General features: G+C 30.9%; 1 protein-coding gene across 1 annotated transcript in view; it reads right to left on the reverse strand.

Annotated features, from left to right (window-relative positions):
- LOC139512029 (monocarboxylate transporter 13-like) overlaps positions 1 to 18,814 on the reverse strand; it is a 32,304-nt gene extending 13,490 nt beyond the window's left edge. Inside the window, exon 1 of the mRNA XM_071299338.1 lies at positions 18,668 to 18,814. Within this exon, the coding sequence (XP_071155439.1) occupies positions 18,668 to 18,716 (49 nt within the window). The 5' untranslated portion in view covers positions 18,717 to 18,814. The remainder of the gene's footprint in view (positions 1 to 18,667) is intronic.
- Between the last annotated feature and the right edge of the window lie 735 nt (positions 18,815 to 19,549).

Below are 19,549 nucleotides of genomic sequence, written 5' to 3' on the forward strand. Positions count from 1 at the left end.
TTATGTCATAATGTTTTGTTTCAATTAATCCTATTTGGTTATTTCGGGGCCTTAATAACTGACTATAAGGTATAGGTGTTACTCATTGTTGAAGGCTATAAATGCTAACATCTATGTCCGTCATTTGGAATCAGTGGCAATTATTTCCAATCTTCTTAGTTCATATTGAAGAAGTTTTTGCTGGACAGTTCATATAAAAGTGGTCAACGGGATTTTTGAAAACGGCTACCTGGGTGATTTTGTCCGCGCCTCATAAGTTTAGAAACCACGCTTAAGAGGGACGTCTGTTTGACTGTGCATGGTTCATAAATATGCAGTATTATCCTGTTGGAATTGGGACGTTAAACTCGTCTCTCTTTAAGGAAAGGGTTGTTGTTAAAAAAACACTTAAAGAACTTTTCGATTTGTTCTTGGGTGACATGTTGCACGGCAAGCAAAATGTCTGCCTTTATCCTGCATACCTTCAGTTTCTAGTGGCAGTCCACAATTGCACTACTTAATCCGGTCATTCTATTCATTAAATCCTTTCTATTATATTCTTTGTTTATTTGTTCATGTCCTGTATAATCCCCCTGTATGTTTTTGAAATAATATACATGAAATATGCATTGATATAATATTTTATACTAGGTTAATAGATTATTTTGCACTAATTCATAAATGAGGTATACTTGGTTTGAAAAAAAAGCTGCATGGTACAAATTATAAGACGTTCGCGTTTTTATAACAGTACTGCAATTTATAAAATTGAAATAAAAGTTAACATTTCCTTGCAGAGGAAAATATGCTCTCATTATCTCAAAAGTTAAAATAAATACCTGAAGGAAAGCTAACCTAACTAAGGTGACTTTACCTATTATTATTTTTTTATTTTGGTAATAACATGGCAATTATGCAACTGTGGAATTTTTATTATAGCAATTTGTGTCCGCTTAGACGTAATTTACCAGGACTTATCTATCACTTACATATACGAATGTATGCTTAAATACTTGAGGAACAACGTTATTGCTCATCTTTGACCTCAGCGATGAGAACAAGTCGACAATTTTAAAAACTTATAAAAAATAAATAAAAAATAAATAAGATAACGATTAATGTTGTGTTTACAAATATTTTCATTCGACACCAGACAGGAGACAAATAAACAAATGTTGAAACAAGTATAAGGCATTGTTTTTATTTTTTATTAATCACTTTACGAGTGTTAAAATTGTTGAATAGTCTTTATTTGGGAATCTTCACACTTGACTTGAGAACTTTTGGTTCTTGAACTATTGACGTCATCCGTTACAATTATGTGTACTAATGGTCGTTAGACATTTTTTTGTAACGTCAAAATCGTATTGGAACCTTATATGATGTCCTGTAATGTTGGAGTTACATGATAAGCATGATCGAAGCATAGACACTTTACAAGTATCTTGCCAAAAGTTGTCATGCTAGCCCCGTTCCCATTTTTCCAATTTCTAAAACCGAACCTTGGTATCGGTTAAATGTATTGAATAAGTTTTGAACATTTACATATTGAAGTGTTGGAATAGGGTTCCACACATTCTGATTATTGATAAACGCTAACAGCTGCTCAAAAATACGATATGACGAATGACAGTTAATCTTATTAGGCGCTCTTATTGTTATACAATAATAGCCTCTTTCTAATGATATACTATTTGATTTTCGATGGTCTGATTGTAAATGAATATCCTGGTCTGGTAAGAAAATACAAGATGAATATGAATATTTTACAACAAAAAAATGCAGGACAAAGTTTTGTTCAAAAGAAAATATTAATATTCGCACAAGGAAGCCGCGGATAAAATGTTACCATGCTTAGCAACAGATAAAATGAATGGTTAATCCGAAAAACAAAAACACCTGAGAATATCGAATGGTCGTCTTTTTACAGTCTAAATATCTCTAGGAATACAAGAAATATTAGTACATGTTATTGCTCTCTTTCATGTCGAATGGTTATGAAAGCCCTTCAGCAACAAACACACTCATTGGTAACTATAACAAATGATTTAAAGATGTTTTATATGCAGCAGTAATCAATTATCATTTGTTTTGACAATTATTATTGATTTATAGTATGAAGCTGTTACAATTACCTTATTGCTACAGCTTTCACAAACAAGGTACCCTGATACAAATTAATATCGTTAAGAGGATTTTTTATTCAAAAGAGAGGTATTGGATACACATGAACTATCGTCCACTGCATGGGCGAAAAAAAAAATAATACATTGACGTAGTTTAACCCTTTCAAGTAATTGCCAATCTTTTAAAACTTTGGCAATTTGGTCACCTTGAATGTGTTGTCCTTATTTTGATTTTGACTTTAATTTGCATGTTGTTGGAGGCTTATTACTAATTGTGTTTGAAAAGCTAAGTAAATGATGAATGATACCTTAGTTTCACTAATAGAAAAAAAAAATATGAATGTAAAACTACAAACATTCATTTATGGTTAACAATCATTTTCGAAATCATGGTTGCGTACTATTAGATTCAGAATCAGAGCCAAAAACCACATATATATTGTGAATAAAAGCTCACGAGAATAATTAAGTTACATTATATGCATTTATTCTCAAATTATTTACTTTCAGTGTTCATACGTGATCTCCTTAATTCAAAACATTCACAAATATAACAGCCCAGTTTTTCCATAAGAGTTACATTTTCTTAGGTCAAAGGCCATACAAATTAAATTAAATTAAAGTGTTAATCACGTTGTATTGTTGAGGAAATATAAAGCTTCTCATTGAAAAAAATAGCGTTTGTCAAACTGCTATATATCCAACCAAATTTTTCTGAGAAAGTGATTGGTTCAAGGTTTTTGATTTTTTCATATTTTTTTTCAAAAAATCAAAGTAAATATTTTGTCAAAAGCTTATGAAAATTAAACGAGCCAAATTAATTTTAGTCAATGTGTTGGGTACCACCTTAATGTAACAATTGCTTGCATCACCCACGACACATTTTATAAAACTTTCAATCTTAACTTTCGTTATTATCTCGTGCATCTTGATATCCATTCCTTCTTGATTACCTCTTACCTTCAGTAAACACGTGTTTAAAACGCCTTACTTCGTCTGACAACAAAGACAGGAAAATCAATTACTTTTTTGTTTTTGTGTCATTTATATTGTCAAATTTTATGTCACATATCAATGAGGTGACAAAATAATACTGCAAAATCTATAAACGTCAAAGCTTGTTACCGAAGACATAATTCTCTCCATAATTGTGAGATTTTTTTTCATTTGGATTATATGCAGATAACAGACATAGATCCAAATGATTTAAAGTAAATAATATATTTACTATATTCCACATACATGAGAAAAAAATAAATAAGACAACTTAACAGGCCTTAAATAAAAAGCAGACTTTTAGAACTGTTCAGATTAGACATTAATTTGATTTGAAGACTGAAAAATAACTGAGAAGATAGTTTACATACTAAATCAAACATTAAGTGCAACAGATCGAAGATTATTGTTGACATGTTGAATTACTAAATTATATACGTTTTAGGTTTTAGCAAATTGATCGCATTTATCAATTTTTGTTTCCTTCTAAGTGCATGGATAAAATAACTTGATTCTAATCCAAAACCAAATGTGACTCGTGAAGTTAGACAAAACAGCCAATCGGTTGTCAGTTAGAATTTTTTGTAATGTGGGAGTCATGAGTATGTTAATGCTTGTGTGGTCAAAAATATTGGAAAAAATTCTATTTCAATGAAAAAATTAAGAATATTTTTTTTCCGTATCATTCACATGAAATCGTAAGTCAGTGATGAGAAGAGAAACAAATCTTCGACCGAACAATTAAAACCTAAGTGGGTTGAATAAACAATTTAATAATATTAATAATAAATTTCATATTTTTATTGATTAATTCGAAGGAGACAATTAACTCTAACCAATGGCTCAGCGGAATTGTCACCCTTGCGTGCAGACAAATCAAAGGTCAATTAATTTGAGGACAATAATATGAATTTGCAAAAACACATTTTTAGAGACAGTACTCAAGGACTATGTTTCTACCCCAGACATTTTTTTATCCACTGTGAACAGAAAAAAACCCATTCTGCTTCACTTTTGTTGTTTTTCTAATGGTTTAATGTTGTTATGTACATGAAATCATAGTTTAAAAAAAAAAATGGATCTATCATTAAAAAAAAAACAATAAAGAGAGTTCATTTAGTAAAATGATTTAATAAACACATGACCTAGCGTGTGTTAATGCAGATCGATACCTCTAAAAAATCATTATGAACCTTGGCTTCGCCTCAGTGTACTATAAAGCTTCGTTAATCAGTCAAACAAAATTTTTACATGGTGAACGACAGAAGCCTGATGTTCAACCCGTTTGTATAATGGTTTTGATAGGGTCATTCAAGTATGTATTTCTTAACTTTTAAGCCATTTTTCTCTATTCTACGCTGATTTTCTTTTTGTAGCAGTGGGCCATTATTCTCTTTTCTATAAATCTCTTCGAAATTCGTTTATATGCGACCATTCAATCTCCGAAACAACTTGCATTATATATACATTTGTGTCACTTTTAAAGAAAAACATTTTTTTAGAATGAAATTCAAAACAGTGTGGCTGTGGCCATTGATTGACACATTAAATTCATCCATTGACTGGGACAATTTACGTGAACGTTTGTCTGTAACGATCACTGTTCACGACGTACCTACGATAGACATTTAAACTGTGGGGTCACCAAAGGTTTCTTAACGCCTTTAAATATAAAATAATTCAAAAAATTAATCAGGAATAACCTTTATGTTTTGATTTATATAATTGATATAAATCAAAACATCGTGTTATTTCTGATTAGTTTTTCGAATTACTTTATTAAGGTGTTGAGAACCTTTGGTGACCCCATAGTTTAAGTGTCTTTAAAAAGTACATAGTGAGCAGTGGTCGTTACATACAAACGTTCACCTAAATTGTTCCTGTCAATGGATGAATTTAATGTGTCAATCAATGGCCACAGCCACACTGTTTTGAATTTCATTCTAAATGGATTTTTTTTTATATTTGGTTCTTGCTGTTTTCCTGCTGAATATACCCTGAATGAATCAATCTGTATTTAGCTCCATCAGAATCGTACCAAAAGTTGTAATGCTTTTAAATATAAAACCCTAATAAAACATGTTATGTAAATCGTTAGTCAACACCAATTAAAGCAATTTCACTTAAAAAACACTCATTTATTAAATGTTTAGTAGACGTTTGCTGCATATAGTATTTGAGAAGAAGAAAACATATTTGTATGAAAAGCATGTATCTAATGTCGTATCCTTTACTGTTACATTTCCTTACACTAAATGAGGCAATAAAATAACTGTTCTTCAAAGCTGACATTTTGTAGCGTTATGATGTGATCTGTGGGATATTAAAACACATGTCTTGGCTTTGCGGTCTTTTTTGTTATCCATTCATCTTTTTACGCAGGCGTTTAGAATGTGTCCTTCTTAGAATTGTTCTCTTTTCCTTGATTTAAAGTTTAATTCCGACCTATAAATACCAAGAGTCACAGCAAGAAAATCCTGGTCATGACATGACCATGTTTACAAAAGACATGTATCATTTTATTCGTCCTCTTATGTCTCATAAAACATACAGAATCATGCAATAGAATCTTAAGTGAATAGATTCTAAATCATTTCTGTGTTTTATTTCATTTTTATTTTCATGATATTCGAACAGTCAAACAGTCTTTGGTTATAGATTTGCCAGTGTTCAATGCAATTCTTGTTGTATATTTCATATATAACGGTGGGTGGGGGTTAAAATGAATATCCTTGTCTGGAAAGAGCTGCATTTTAATCAAATTTTAATCAGCACTTTGACTCATGTACACTAAAACCAAAGACGATGACCGCTCTCATATTATAATATAAATTTGGAACAAAACAGGCAAAGAGATACTAAGGGAGCAATAAGAAAAACGTTTAATAATAAACGGACAACACCATGATGTCAAGTAGAACATAAAACGACCTTTTATAGCGTTGTAATGTGGTTTGTGGAAAATTTAAACAAATGCTTTTTGGTCTGCGGGGTTTATTCATTTTACTTCTAACACAGGCGTTACATGGTTATTAATGTGTACTTTTTAAAATTGTTATATTTTCCTTGATTTACGGTTTAATATACATAAATATTTGGTGTTAAGCAAGCAAATCATGTTAATGACATGGAAATGTCAACAAAAGGCATTAATCATTTAACCGTACTCTTATTTCTCATAAAACGTTCAGAACTTTTAGCATACGATACAATCTGAAGTCTACAGATTTTAGAATATTTCATTTTGTATTTTCTTGATTTTAGATCAGTAAAACAGTCTTTGTTGTTCGAAGTGAGCCAAGGCTCCGTCTTGTTGAAGGCCGTACCTTGACCTATAATGTTTACTTTAATAAATTGGTATTTTGATGGAGAGCTGTCTCATTGGCACTCATACCACATCTTCCTATACCTATTTGGTTAAAGAATTGGCCAGTTTCATAGAAATGTTGTCGTATATTTTATATACAACATAAAAAATATATTGAGATTTGGAACTAGTTAATTTGTTAATAACTTTTATAGACCTGTAAGAATATAAATGATAGCCACAGGGACAATTATACAGATATCAAGGTCAAGGGATAACACAATGGAAAAAAAACATTAAAAAGTGAAAATAAATTGCCTGATTTAATGTAATGCCAGTTAAGAGGGTCTTGATTCGGTTTATTGAATAGAGAATCGAAATTAAGGATAAAACGAATAATAGATAGAGAAACCATGGGTTATCAAATATATTGAATAGAGAATACTGAGTGAAAAAAGAGAAAATTGGTATAAAAGACTTGGAAAACACAACCACTCCCTAATCAGGACCACAAAAAAAAAGACACATAATTTAAAGTAATACGTGGAAATATCTAAAATGAATATTGTACTTTTGGTTTTCTATAAATCTCCAAATTATTATACAATTATACTTTGTTTAATATCGCTTCAGGCGACTCAATGAGAAGTTTACAATATTAAAATTTGTTCGTAGAATTTTCTGTCTAATAAATTGCAACTCAAGTTCACATTATGAGTGATATGAATTTCAACTTGAGCTAAGTCAGAAAGAACACGAATTATAAATTAGTTATAGTTAGTCATATGTCAGAGGCGGAGCCCCCCTTTTTGGGAAAAAAATTTGGTTGCTTATATAGGGAATCACTGAAGCGTGACTGGAGCGGGCCCCCTCTTAGGTCAGTGAGTGGGCCCCCACTTATGAAAATTTCTGGATCCGCCACTGTATGTTGCGTTTGTACTAATTTATTGCGTCAAGCCATTCAAACTGATTTTCAGGCTTGTTCCTTTCATGTTGTTACACCATTGTGATTGTTTCTTTACTGCCTGCATAAAGTCGGGAGCCTGCAGATGATTTGGTAACTTTATGCCATAACTATATTGTCGTTTTTTCTCGTTTTAGTTATTTCCTAATAACAGTATATATATAGATGTTGCTCATAGTCGAAGGCAGTACCGTGACCTATAGTTGTTAACATCATCATCCGTCATTTGGAGCCCGTAGAGTATTGTCTCATTGGCAATCATACTACATCTCCTTAGTTAAAATTGAATAATTTTTTTTTAAGACAGTCCTTATAACAAATTTAGAAATAGTTACTTGGATTTTGCATCCTTTAGTAAAACCCACGCTAAAGAATGACGTCTGTTTGACTGTGCATGATATATACAGATGCAATCATGTATAGTTGAAATTTTCGATGTTAAACTCGACTTATCGTAAAGGAAAGAACACCCCTCTCTTGTTGTTAAAGAATTATCGAAACAACTCTTCGATGGGTTTAAAGTGGTTTGTTGCAAGATAAAATGTCTCCCCTATCTACCATACCCACAATTTTAAATGACAGGAAAAATTTTCATCCCTTAATCAGATCGTTCTAATTGACAGAACGTTTCTATCAGATTCATTGCTTATTTGCTCTTGTCCGGTATAATCCCTCCGTGTTTTAACCATATCGATTTCTCAAATATGCATGAATAAAATATTTTATACTCGGTTGATATATTAGTCTGTTCTCATAAACATATAAAGAATGTTTGGTTTTACACCTTCATAGACAATACAGCTGTATGATGCAAACTGTAGAACCTTCGCGTTTTTATGAGATTTCTGCAATTTGATAATTTGATAATTTGATATAAAAGTTCACCAAAAACTCCTTGCCGAGAGAAAAATATTATCATTATCTCAGGAGTCAGTTTTCGGCCAACTATTTGAGTGAAAGCTGACTTTGGTTGACTTTGGCTATTACTTCTTTGTCCCGTTGGGTAATTAAAAGTAAATAATGTAACAATGGACTTCTACTAATTTGTGTCGACCAGACATAATTAACTTGGCCTAATTTATCGCTTACATTTATACTAAAAAGTTACCAGGACTAATTTATCGCTTACATATATGCTTAAATACTGAAGGAACAAAGTTACAGCTTTTCTTTCACCTCAGCGATGAGAACAAGTACACAAGTAAAATTGAGCATGCTTGGCAATAGATGAAATAAAATCGTCAGTCTGCAAAAATATCTGCCCTCCCCCTTTTCCTATCCTTTTCACCAACTTGGCATATCGAATGGTCGTCCCTTTACCGTTTAATTCAGTACTAGACTAAATATAAAATACCTTTTATTCTCTTTTTCACCTAGAATATATATGAAAGACCTTCACCAATGAATAAACTCATTTGTAACTATAAAAAATTATTTAAAGATGTATCTATATATGTAGCATTAATTATTTATTTATATACAAGAAAGGTAATGGAAGTTTTTGAGCAATCAGTAAATGATTGAAAAAAGTATACATTGTCCTGTCATTCATTGTTACAGGTCGCTGTCAATCATTAAGAAAAGTTTAAATATAACAAATTAGGAATGGAAAGGGGAATGTTAACGGAAATATTTAACAATCAATCTCGTATTCTTCTATATGTGCCTTTGATGTAAAAACTTCTCATTTAACTTTTCATGTCAAAATTATGATTGTAATGTAATCACCTTGAATTTGTTGTCTTTGTTTTGAATTTGAAAATAATTTGCATGTTGTATATGGCATATTTTGTGTTAAGAAATACTTTGTAACTGATAAATGATATATAAATAAAGGCAACAGTAGTATACCGCTGCTCAGCATTCATAAATCGGATAGAGAAAAAACAAATCCGGGTTACAAACTAAAACTGAGGGAAACGTATCAAAATAAGAGAACTACGACACATCAGAGACACAACAATTGTTTCAATACTAGAACAAAAAACCAAGAATGTAATACTACAAACATTACAGGTGAGCAATAGGTAGGTTGAGTCACAGATTTTTGCAATTTTCAAGTTTGCGTATAACTTCGGTTCGTTAAAACTGATAAAAAAATCGGGTAAGATTCATGTATCTTTTTTATCTTTTTAAACATGATTGTATAAATCCTTTGAATTAAATGTATAATTGCATTGAAATTAAAATAAGTATTCATAATTTGTTTTAACTTGTCTAACAATTATCAAATATCTTATAACAATTCAGAGGTCTTTTAAACAATTACATGTTATTGCTAGTAGATATACATTTCCATTTGATTGATAAACCATCCTTGATATAACATACTCATTGGACCATGTATCCACCAAAGTGTACCAATGTTCTAGTAGTGAAATACGTCGAAACTTTATGTTTTATAGCTTTAATCGTACAAGGTCACGTTTATTATCGATGTTCTATATTTCTGTATTTCCTTTTTTTTACTAAGAGGAACATGTTGTCTCATGTGTATCCTATACAACAAAGACGATGACCTATCTCATCATTCAATTTAAGTCGGGGAAAAATGGACAAAGAGAAAATAATAAGGGAGCCATATTAACTTTAATTCGAAAAACTTAGAACACCATGATGACCGACGACAAAAACACGAACAGATGAAAAACAGTCCATAAAAATATTAAACAGAAAACAACATAATTAAATAGCCCGAAACCCAAACAGAGAGAATCTCTTGATGTACCCCAAAAGTATTGGCAGGCCCGTTCTATTGGTTATATCCGTCGTGTTGCTTATGACAAGTAAAACTATTCGGGATTCCGTAAATAAACAATTGGGTGAAGGAAGACAGGATAAGTCTGCCAAATGGAGAATATTCATGGCTAGAAAACTTTTGTAGAAAAAGAGTTCAAATCCCTTCGCACTAGTATATCGTGTATCTTAAAATGTATTCTCCCTTCTTTATCTCTTAATGTAATTTTCATTCACACGTGTTAATAAAGCCTTACTCAACATATAAGAATTTAATACTTCTTTTTGTAAATTCATTTTTTGGTAAACTCGTTGACGGAAGAACATTTTGTATGAAGCGCAGCAGCCCTGCATTCTAAAAATTAGACCACGGTCAATGCTTTTACAACCCTAAGAAATTTCTAAAAGAAGCGTTTAATACTTATAATTACATTTTTTCATTGTGATTACTATCATGTCTTTTTTAATTTATTTACCAGCGCACTTTATTGTGATAATGTGTGTCATCATGAATGTTAAAATTCATTTCGAAATGAATACCAATTTCAAAATGACGCCAGATTTTTGTTATCCAATCAACATATCGTATTGTAATGAAACATATATCTAATGTGATTATTATAACATGGTCTGAAAATCTTCCAACTGCACTTAGTCATATTATATACATATCTAATGCATACTATATTAGCTTAAACTTGTTTTATTTTACCGTTTACAAATGTGCACCTATTGACAAAAGTCAAACTATGTCAGTTCGATAACTGTTTTTTGTGTCATGTACCTTGTCAAATATGAATGTCGCATATCAATGTAGGTGACAAAATAATAGTGCAAAATCTATAAACGTCAAACATTGTTACCAAAGACACAATTCTCTGTGTAATTGAGAGATATTGTTTTTTTCAAACTTTTATACAAAAAAAGACATATATCTAAATGAATTTAATGGTAAGAAAATAACATATTTAATGAATTCCATGTACACGTATAAAAACAGACAACACAACATGTTTTAAATCAAATAGAGGACTTTTTGAATAGTACAGATTAGACATTTATTTGATTTTAAGACTGAAAAATAATTTATAACATAGTTTCCGTATAAATCAAGAAAAGCATTAAGTGCAACAAACCGAAGGTTTTATTTGGAATTACTGAATTATATTATAAATATATTTTTAGGATTAAGCCAATCTGTATTCTTTATCCAACAAAGTTTTTGTCCAAAACGCATTTTCAAAATGAATTGATATTGATCTCAAAACCAAATGTGACAAAAGAAGTTAGACAAAGCTACGGGCAAGGTTGTCAGTTAATAGTTTGTTACATTAAAATCAAATGTTTTTTGAATCGGTTTCTTGCTGTTGTCCTTCAATACAAAATGTATGAATCAAACTATGCTTCGCTCCCTCGGAATCGAGACAAAATTTCTAAAACTTTACGACAAACCACATATAACTTTTATGTAATTCGTTATTCAGCACAAATTTAAGCAATTCTAGTCAAAATGGCAATCATTTATTGATTGATCAAATTAATTATGTGGTAGATTGCAGACATTTACTTAATATAGTAATTAGAGAAACAAAACATATTAATTTTGTATGAAAGCATGTATAGCAATGTTTTATCATTTACCGTAATATTTCTAAATATTAAATGAGAAAATGAAATAACACTTTGTCAAAATGTTTGTCAGCTAACCGTTTATAGCGTGATTATGTGGTCTGTTGAAAATTTAGACAGATGTGATTTTTGTTTATGTAATAAATTCAACTTTTTAAGCAGGCGTTAATGATGTTGTCTGTGAAAAATTTAAACAGATGTGTTGGCTTTTTTTTTTTTTTTTTAAATACATTCAACTTTGTAAGCAGGCGTTAATAACTTCTTACATTTGTTCTATTTTCGTTGATTCATAGTTAAATATACATTAATATTTAGTGTTAAACAAGCAAATTATGTTCATGACATGAAAATGCTTACAAAAGACATATATCATTTAATTCGTACTTTTATTTTTCATAAAATATTCAGACGTTTTAGCATACAATGCAATCTACAGTGAACCGCTATTAAAACATTTTGTAGTTGAATATTTTATGTTTATGATATTAGAACAAAAAAACAATCTTTGGTTAAACAATTTCCCAGTGTCATAGAAATTGTTAACATATGTTTTATAAACAACATTAAAAGAATATATTGATATTAGAAAATAGATTTACACTTGTACATAGCTTTCGTTACATATAAACATATGGAGGTGTTGTATGATTACCAAAGGGACAATTATCCACCACGAACCAAAATGACAAGGATGCATACCTGTACACGCTTCAAGATATACATGATATAGTAAAATCAATAATGCATAGTAATATATAAAGGGCCAGGGATAGCACTTTTGGAAAACATGAATAAGAGATAACAAACTGCCTGATTTAATTTAATGTTATAAAAAATGGTCTGGGTGCGGTTTACAAAAAAGAGAATAATGGACATGAATGCAGACTAAATGGTAAAATAGATTAGAGAATACTGGGGTGCTTAACTATAATAAATAGAAGAACAATAAGTCAAACAATAAAAACAAATAGACATATACCATAAAAGTTTGAAAAAAATATGACGGACACCGCCCACCCCCATATCAGACCCTGTTTAAAATTGCCAGTCATCGATGACAAGAATGTTAGATGGAAAACCCATAATTACATGTCTATACAGGTGGTTAATTTCAGGTGTATATTCTAATTATGATTGGGTTTTTGTGAAATCTCCAATTAATAATACCGATATGTTTTGTTTATTATCGCTCCAGGCGACACATGATAAGTTTAGAATGTTAAAATCTGTTCAAAGAACTCACTGACTAATAAGTTAATTGTGATTCAAGTTGATTTGTATGTGTGACATGAACTTTAACTTGAACTAAGTCTTTCAGAACATGATGAATTTATAAGCTTTAATCCACTTTGAACAAACTTTAGTAGCTGCGAGTACTCTAAGATCGATACTCAGGGTCTTTTTATGTTAGTCTGTTGTGCTTCGTATCAATCTGTTACGTCAGGCCATTTCAATTTTTTTTTTCTTCAGTTTTTTCAAATGTTGTGTTGTTGCAAAGATTTGTTTTTCGTTTAATTGATGTCATCATTGGGTTGGTTTTCTCGTTTTAAAATTTCATACTTCGTCATGTCATGGACTTTCGTTGCCAATATTACGATAAGGGTGTTGATCATTGTTGTAGGAAGGAACAAATACGCAGTCGTGTCGGGTAGTAATTGTGACGTACAACTCGACGCCTCGTAAAGAAAAGAGTCAAACTTTTTTGAAACTCCTATTTGATGGGTTCTATTTCGGCATGTTACAAGGCAAAATATGTGTCCTTATCCAACAACATACCCTCAGTTTCCACTGGCAGGTATCATTTCCACCCCATAATCATTCTACTACAGGACCTTCCAATCAGATGTTTTGTTTATTTGTTTTGTTTTGTTCTGCAAAATCCCCTGATGCATTTTTTAAATCAATTTGAAAGATTACTTGGATTTTTATATAAAATAAATTAGAAGAAAAAAAATTGACGGAAGTAGCAAATATTTCAAGTTTGAATATTAAAATCTTCACGTGAAGCAAATTTGTACCTATAATGCCTATTTAATGATTTTTCTTTTAAAAATATTTTTTTTTACAAAATTTTGCATAAGATTCCATGTTAATGGAAAAGAAAATAGTCGTAACATGTAAGTTCCTCGAGCACAAAGACTGTGCAAAACCAGCAGTTATCGAAGAGGAATCTCATTTTATTCTGAATTGTAAGGAAAACAGGTTACCAGACAAAATTCATGTAATGATATATAATAAGATTATGTACATTTCATTCATTTCCTTGATGACCAGACACTATTGTATATGTTAAACCCCGCTTCCTTTATACAGATCATCAGAATTGTTGACTCTTTAAAAGGTAATTAGAACTAAGATCAAGACGGAGGGTAGGGATCACATAGTGAAATGGTTATTGAATATTGTAAAAAAAAATCTATTTCTTATCTTCTTTGTATTTTTTGTTTGTTTTTATTTTGCTGTTTATTGTTTGTTTAAATTTGTTTTACCACATACCTACTGTAAATATCTAATGACAACAAAATTGATTTGATCGGTTAATAGATTACATTGAATTTGAATAGGATTATTTGGTTTTACACTGTCATAGAAAACGTTAAGGGGAAAATTACAATATTTTGCGTTTTTATGACATTACTGCTATCTATTAATTTGATACAAAAGTTTCAAATAAAAGAGCTATAACAATTAGAAGATGTGGTATGATTGTCAATGACATCCCTCCATATAACGGAGAAGTTAACACCTATAGGTCACCGTACGGCCTTCAACATACTCACTTGACCGATATCTCTACTGGTGGACTGCTATGCCCGAGGGTGTAAGTATTTCAAAAGGCAGTTATGTGGCACTGACATGATTTAATATAACGTATCATTTGTTTAAATTTCAAATGATAAATTTACATTTTAGAAAGGTTCCAACTAAATAACACAAAAGCTGACCTCAGATGGTTATTATGCTTATGTCTGTTTGGGTAATTAAAAGTAATTTATGTAACATGCAATGGACTTTTTATACTAGCAGTTAGTGTCTGTCCAGACATACTTTACCAGGTTTAATTTATCGCATACTTATGTTCTTGAATACTTAGGGAACAACATTATTGCTTTTTTTTTACCTCAGCTTTGAGAAAAAGCAGAACATTTTAACATGCGTTTTAAAGATATATGACGAAAGAAATATATAAGATGAAAAACGAAATTATCTTATAAATGCAGTCATTAAATACCTAACAGAAGACAAATGAACTACCCTACAAATTATTGAAAATGTTTATTATCTCAAGCAAATCATATCATGATTGTTAACATTTTGATAGTCCTTATTTTGAGAATGTTAGACACTTGACATGAGAACTTGTGGTACAATTCGTACAATTGACGACATATAACACAAGCAAATTTCATTCACATCAATTTCACGTGAATTTAAATTCATGTGAATCTCACGTAAAATTCACGTGAATTTCACCTCAAACGAGCTTATACGTGAACTCACGTGAAATTTGTGCATGTGAGTTTCACATGAATTTTATGTGAAATTCACATGAAAATCACATGAGTTTTGTTCACGTGATAATCACATGAATTTTTGAAATAAAGTAATTCAAACAACATCTTAATTTTCAAATTCAAGTAAAATCAAGATAAATACCAATTTTGTTGAAAAATTCATGTAAAATTAATGTGAAAATTTTCACATGAAAATCACGGGAATCTCAATTTACGTGAAATTCACATACAAATTTTCACGTGAAATTTTTCATGTGAATTTCATGTCAAATTCATGTGAAATTCACGTAAGCAAATTTTGCCTGTGTACAAGCATCTTTTCTTGTTGTAGTCAAACAGGCGTTTATGTTGTAACATCAAATTTTATTGGAACGCTTATGATTTCTAGAAATTGTAGAGTAACATATATGATAAACTGAATAGACTTTTTACATGTTTCAAAACATTGGCTTGATAGCACCCACTCTCCTTTTTCAAAATCCTAGATTTGCACATGGATAGATAGTAAATATATTGAATACTATTACATAGTTGGGGCTGGGAAAAAAATACTTCACTTTTCATTTAAAGGTAAAAGATAGAAGGTACTGCGTTTGACGCTTATGATAGCTCATTAATACGGCATGACGAATGACAATATTTTTAAGGCGCACTAATCGTTTGATGATAAAGGTTAACCACTCTTAAGGGAAATGCCATTTTTTTTCTGGGGTTGGGGTTGGGAATGAATATCTAGGCCTGGTAAGAGCTGAAAATGAAAAAAAATTGAATAATACAGGATGGAAATGAATATTCTGCAACACAAACTGCTGGAAACTGTGTTAATATTTGCACAGGGACATAAAAAATAAGCATACGGAGCAGCAGATGGAGATGAATTGTAAATCCGCAAAAACTCCTCTCCACCTCAAAATAAATATTTCCACAATCCTGAATATTCATAAAAGGCTTCGCCAAAAAAATAATTCATTGATAACTATGATAAATGATCTAAAATGCAGCAGTATTCAATAAACAAAAGAGATATTGGAAGTTAATGACCTATCCTCCATTAACCTTCATTGAAATAAAATAAGACATTGTCATACTTAAAACGATATAAGTCAGTCCTTAAATATCAAATTAGGACTGGAAAGGGGAATGTTTAAGAAAATAAATAACAATCGTTATCTTGTTCTCCTTTGTGACCTTTTGGTAAGGATACTACTCATTTCATGTCAAAATTATGATTGTTATGTAGTCACCTTGAATTGTGTGTCCTTGTTTTGTTTTTGATGATTAGTTGCATGTTGTAGGTGGTTTATTACTAATAGTTTATGAAAATATTTTGTAACTAATGAATGATACAATAGTTTCACTACTAGAAATGGAAATATATGAATGTCACGTAAATACTACAAACGTTAAAGGTTAACAATAGATGGGTCATATCTCAGATTTTTATAAGATCATGGTGCGTACAACTACCGGACGTAAAACTTGAACCAAAAATGGGGGGGGGGGTCATTTATCTCTTTTATTTTTTTAAATAGTGTTGCATGAATCCTTTAAATTAAGTATATCATTGCGTAGAATTTAAAATTTGTGTTAATATTTGTTTTGAAGTTGTCTTAAAATTATCAAATCCATTAACATTTCATATATTGACATATAGCTGCTAGACGATACGAATATAACCTCCTTGATATAACATAATCACTGGGTCTCCAATTTCGCTTATCTTATGTATCAACTAAAGTTTCTGTTTGTCTTTTTCATTTTTAGCCATGGAGTTGTCAGTTTGTTTTAGATTTATGAGTTTGACTGTCCCTTTGGTATCTTTCGTCCCTCTCTTAAAGTATCACCGTGTTCGAAGTGAAAAAAGTCAAAAAAATATGTTTACAGCTTCATCGTTACAAGGTCACCTTTATTTCTATGTTTCATAGTACTTTGGTATTTTGTGCGTACGTAATACAGCATTTTGACTAATGTGTACCCTAAATAAAGGCAACAGTAGTATACCGCTGTTCAAAACTCATAAATCCATGGACAAAAAACAAAATCGGGATAACAAACTAAAACCGAAGACGATGACAGATATCATAACTAATTTACAAAACAAAGCAGAAATTCATCTGGCAGCAACATATAGATTTTTAAGAACATTCTATGATAGACTAAGTACTGAGAAAGGTTTAAAACTTGCAGTATAAACAAAGTAACACCATTCTAAGGATATCAATTCATTGATATTTAAGCGAACTCTTTTTCCTCCTTACTTTTTAGATCTTCATAAACTGACACCAACATAAATCATAATTTGCATTAATAATTATACTAATTCTTAAAGGTTATAAAGTCTTACATAATTTTTGTGACATAAACAATTATGAACAATAAAAATAAATGGATATGAATACATACATATATAGATATACATAGACATAATAGGTGATCTGAAAGGTATATCATTTACTTATACATCATGTACTGTGTTACAATCCGAGATAAAGCCGATGAAGAAAGGCATAACTCGAAAAGCGAACGATTTTGTTTAAAGCCTAGCGGGTCGAGTTGTTTATGGCACGGTTCAGGCAGTGTTGCCACGATGTCACACAGGCAAGTGTTGGAATACCGCTGAGAAATGAACAAAAATTGCTAACCAAAATTTAAAGATCTTGCACTGTTTGGCTAAATTTGAGACGAATTATAAATCCAATTCTGTATAGTAATCTCAATAATCGGTTAATAATATTTTCAGCTCCTAAATAACATAAATATTATTTTAATAGAAAAGAAAACGGAAACGTGGAATGTGTCAAGAAGACAACAATAACCCGATCAAAGACCAATGGGTCTTCAACGCTGCGAAAAATCTCTTACCCATAAGGAGGCTTCATTTGTTTCTAAGATAAATAATGGATATAAGTTTGATAAGAGAAATGGACGCCAATTAAAAATCCGAAACATACAAATTAGAAAAAAAACACAAACAAGTCTACACCAAGCGAGATGTTCATTACTTGGGACAGTCGCAAAATTGCTGCATGAAAAACATGCCGTAACAGTCATTTGCAATTGGCCCAACTCAAACGATCAGTACGAGGACCTTAATATGATAATCGCTTAACAGTTGGGTAATAATGTCCGTGAAAATATTATTATATGTTAAAATTGAATCTAAATAAGAGGATAACGTACTATAGAACTACTGGAATATAAGGCTTAGTGGTTAACACTTTTTAAATGTTATCCTTCCATGTTTATATCCAATAGAAGACTGCCAAATAAAAATTTATAATCTGTATGATCCTTCAATAATAAATTAAATAACACATGACTGAAAGTATGATAGAGCAGAGTGTTACCCCAAGAAAAACATTGTGAAAGTCTTGTTTATCCTTTTATACTAATTACAATAACTCATTTTACTTACAAAACAGTATTACCCAAGAATATCCCTGGTCTATATCAGTTAATTTCATCGTGAAAAAAAACTGAAAAAACACAGTCCTGCTCTTGTACGGTAGTAGTTACAACTGCAATGTGAGGAATACGTGAAGAGTATAGTAGTATGTGGTTATACATATGCTAATCATGTATTATCCTTCAGGCCTCGACACAACATATAATTAATTTAGATTTGGCATTTAACCACTTTGTCTCAATAAATATAAAAACAGATATGGAATTGTTTTATACATCTTTTAAATAGAGGAAATTCCAAATATAACTCACATGTCACGGCAATAGTCATCGACTCTTGGTAATGGTTAAAGAAACACGTGTAATAACTTAAATGTGGCTTGTATAGTTAAAAAAAATCCCCGGAAAGATTTATGGTCAATAATATTATTTAATCGTTTTAAAATAGTTAACATGAAAATTTCCAGTTAACATTATTAACTCCTAGATCAGTACACTGTGGTTTTTGTCTTTATGTAAGTTGTTTTTTGTTAAACGTGCTGATCAAATGAGTCAAGCCATTCCTAACTAAATATCTTACTATGGTGTGTTGTTAACTATACCACCATTCCGGGTTAGGGACAGTTTGGCACTCATATTCATGCTTGAACCTAACAAGTTTCGTGTTTTCCTGTCCTGGTTCGGGAACCTGCTGTAATGAGGTTGTCGTAATAGGCGCTTTTGGGATGCCTCCCTCTTTTTTTATGTGTAAATTAAGAATAGAAGGGTATCATATAAAAACTGCAGTTTTTGTAATATCGTATGGATAAAAGCAATAACACATTAATTAGGCGAAATAAGTTATGATATCGGAAACTATTTACTAGTTAAAAATTAAAACACAAATTTTTTT

The sequence above is a fragment of the Mytilus edulis genome, chromosome 2, assembly GCF_963676685.1.
Source record: "Mytilus edulis chromosome 2, xbMytEdul2.2, whole genome shotgun sequence".
NCBI lineage: Eukaryota > Metazoa > Mollusca > Bivalvia > Mytilida > Mytilidae > Mytilus > Mytilus edulis.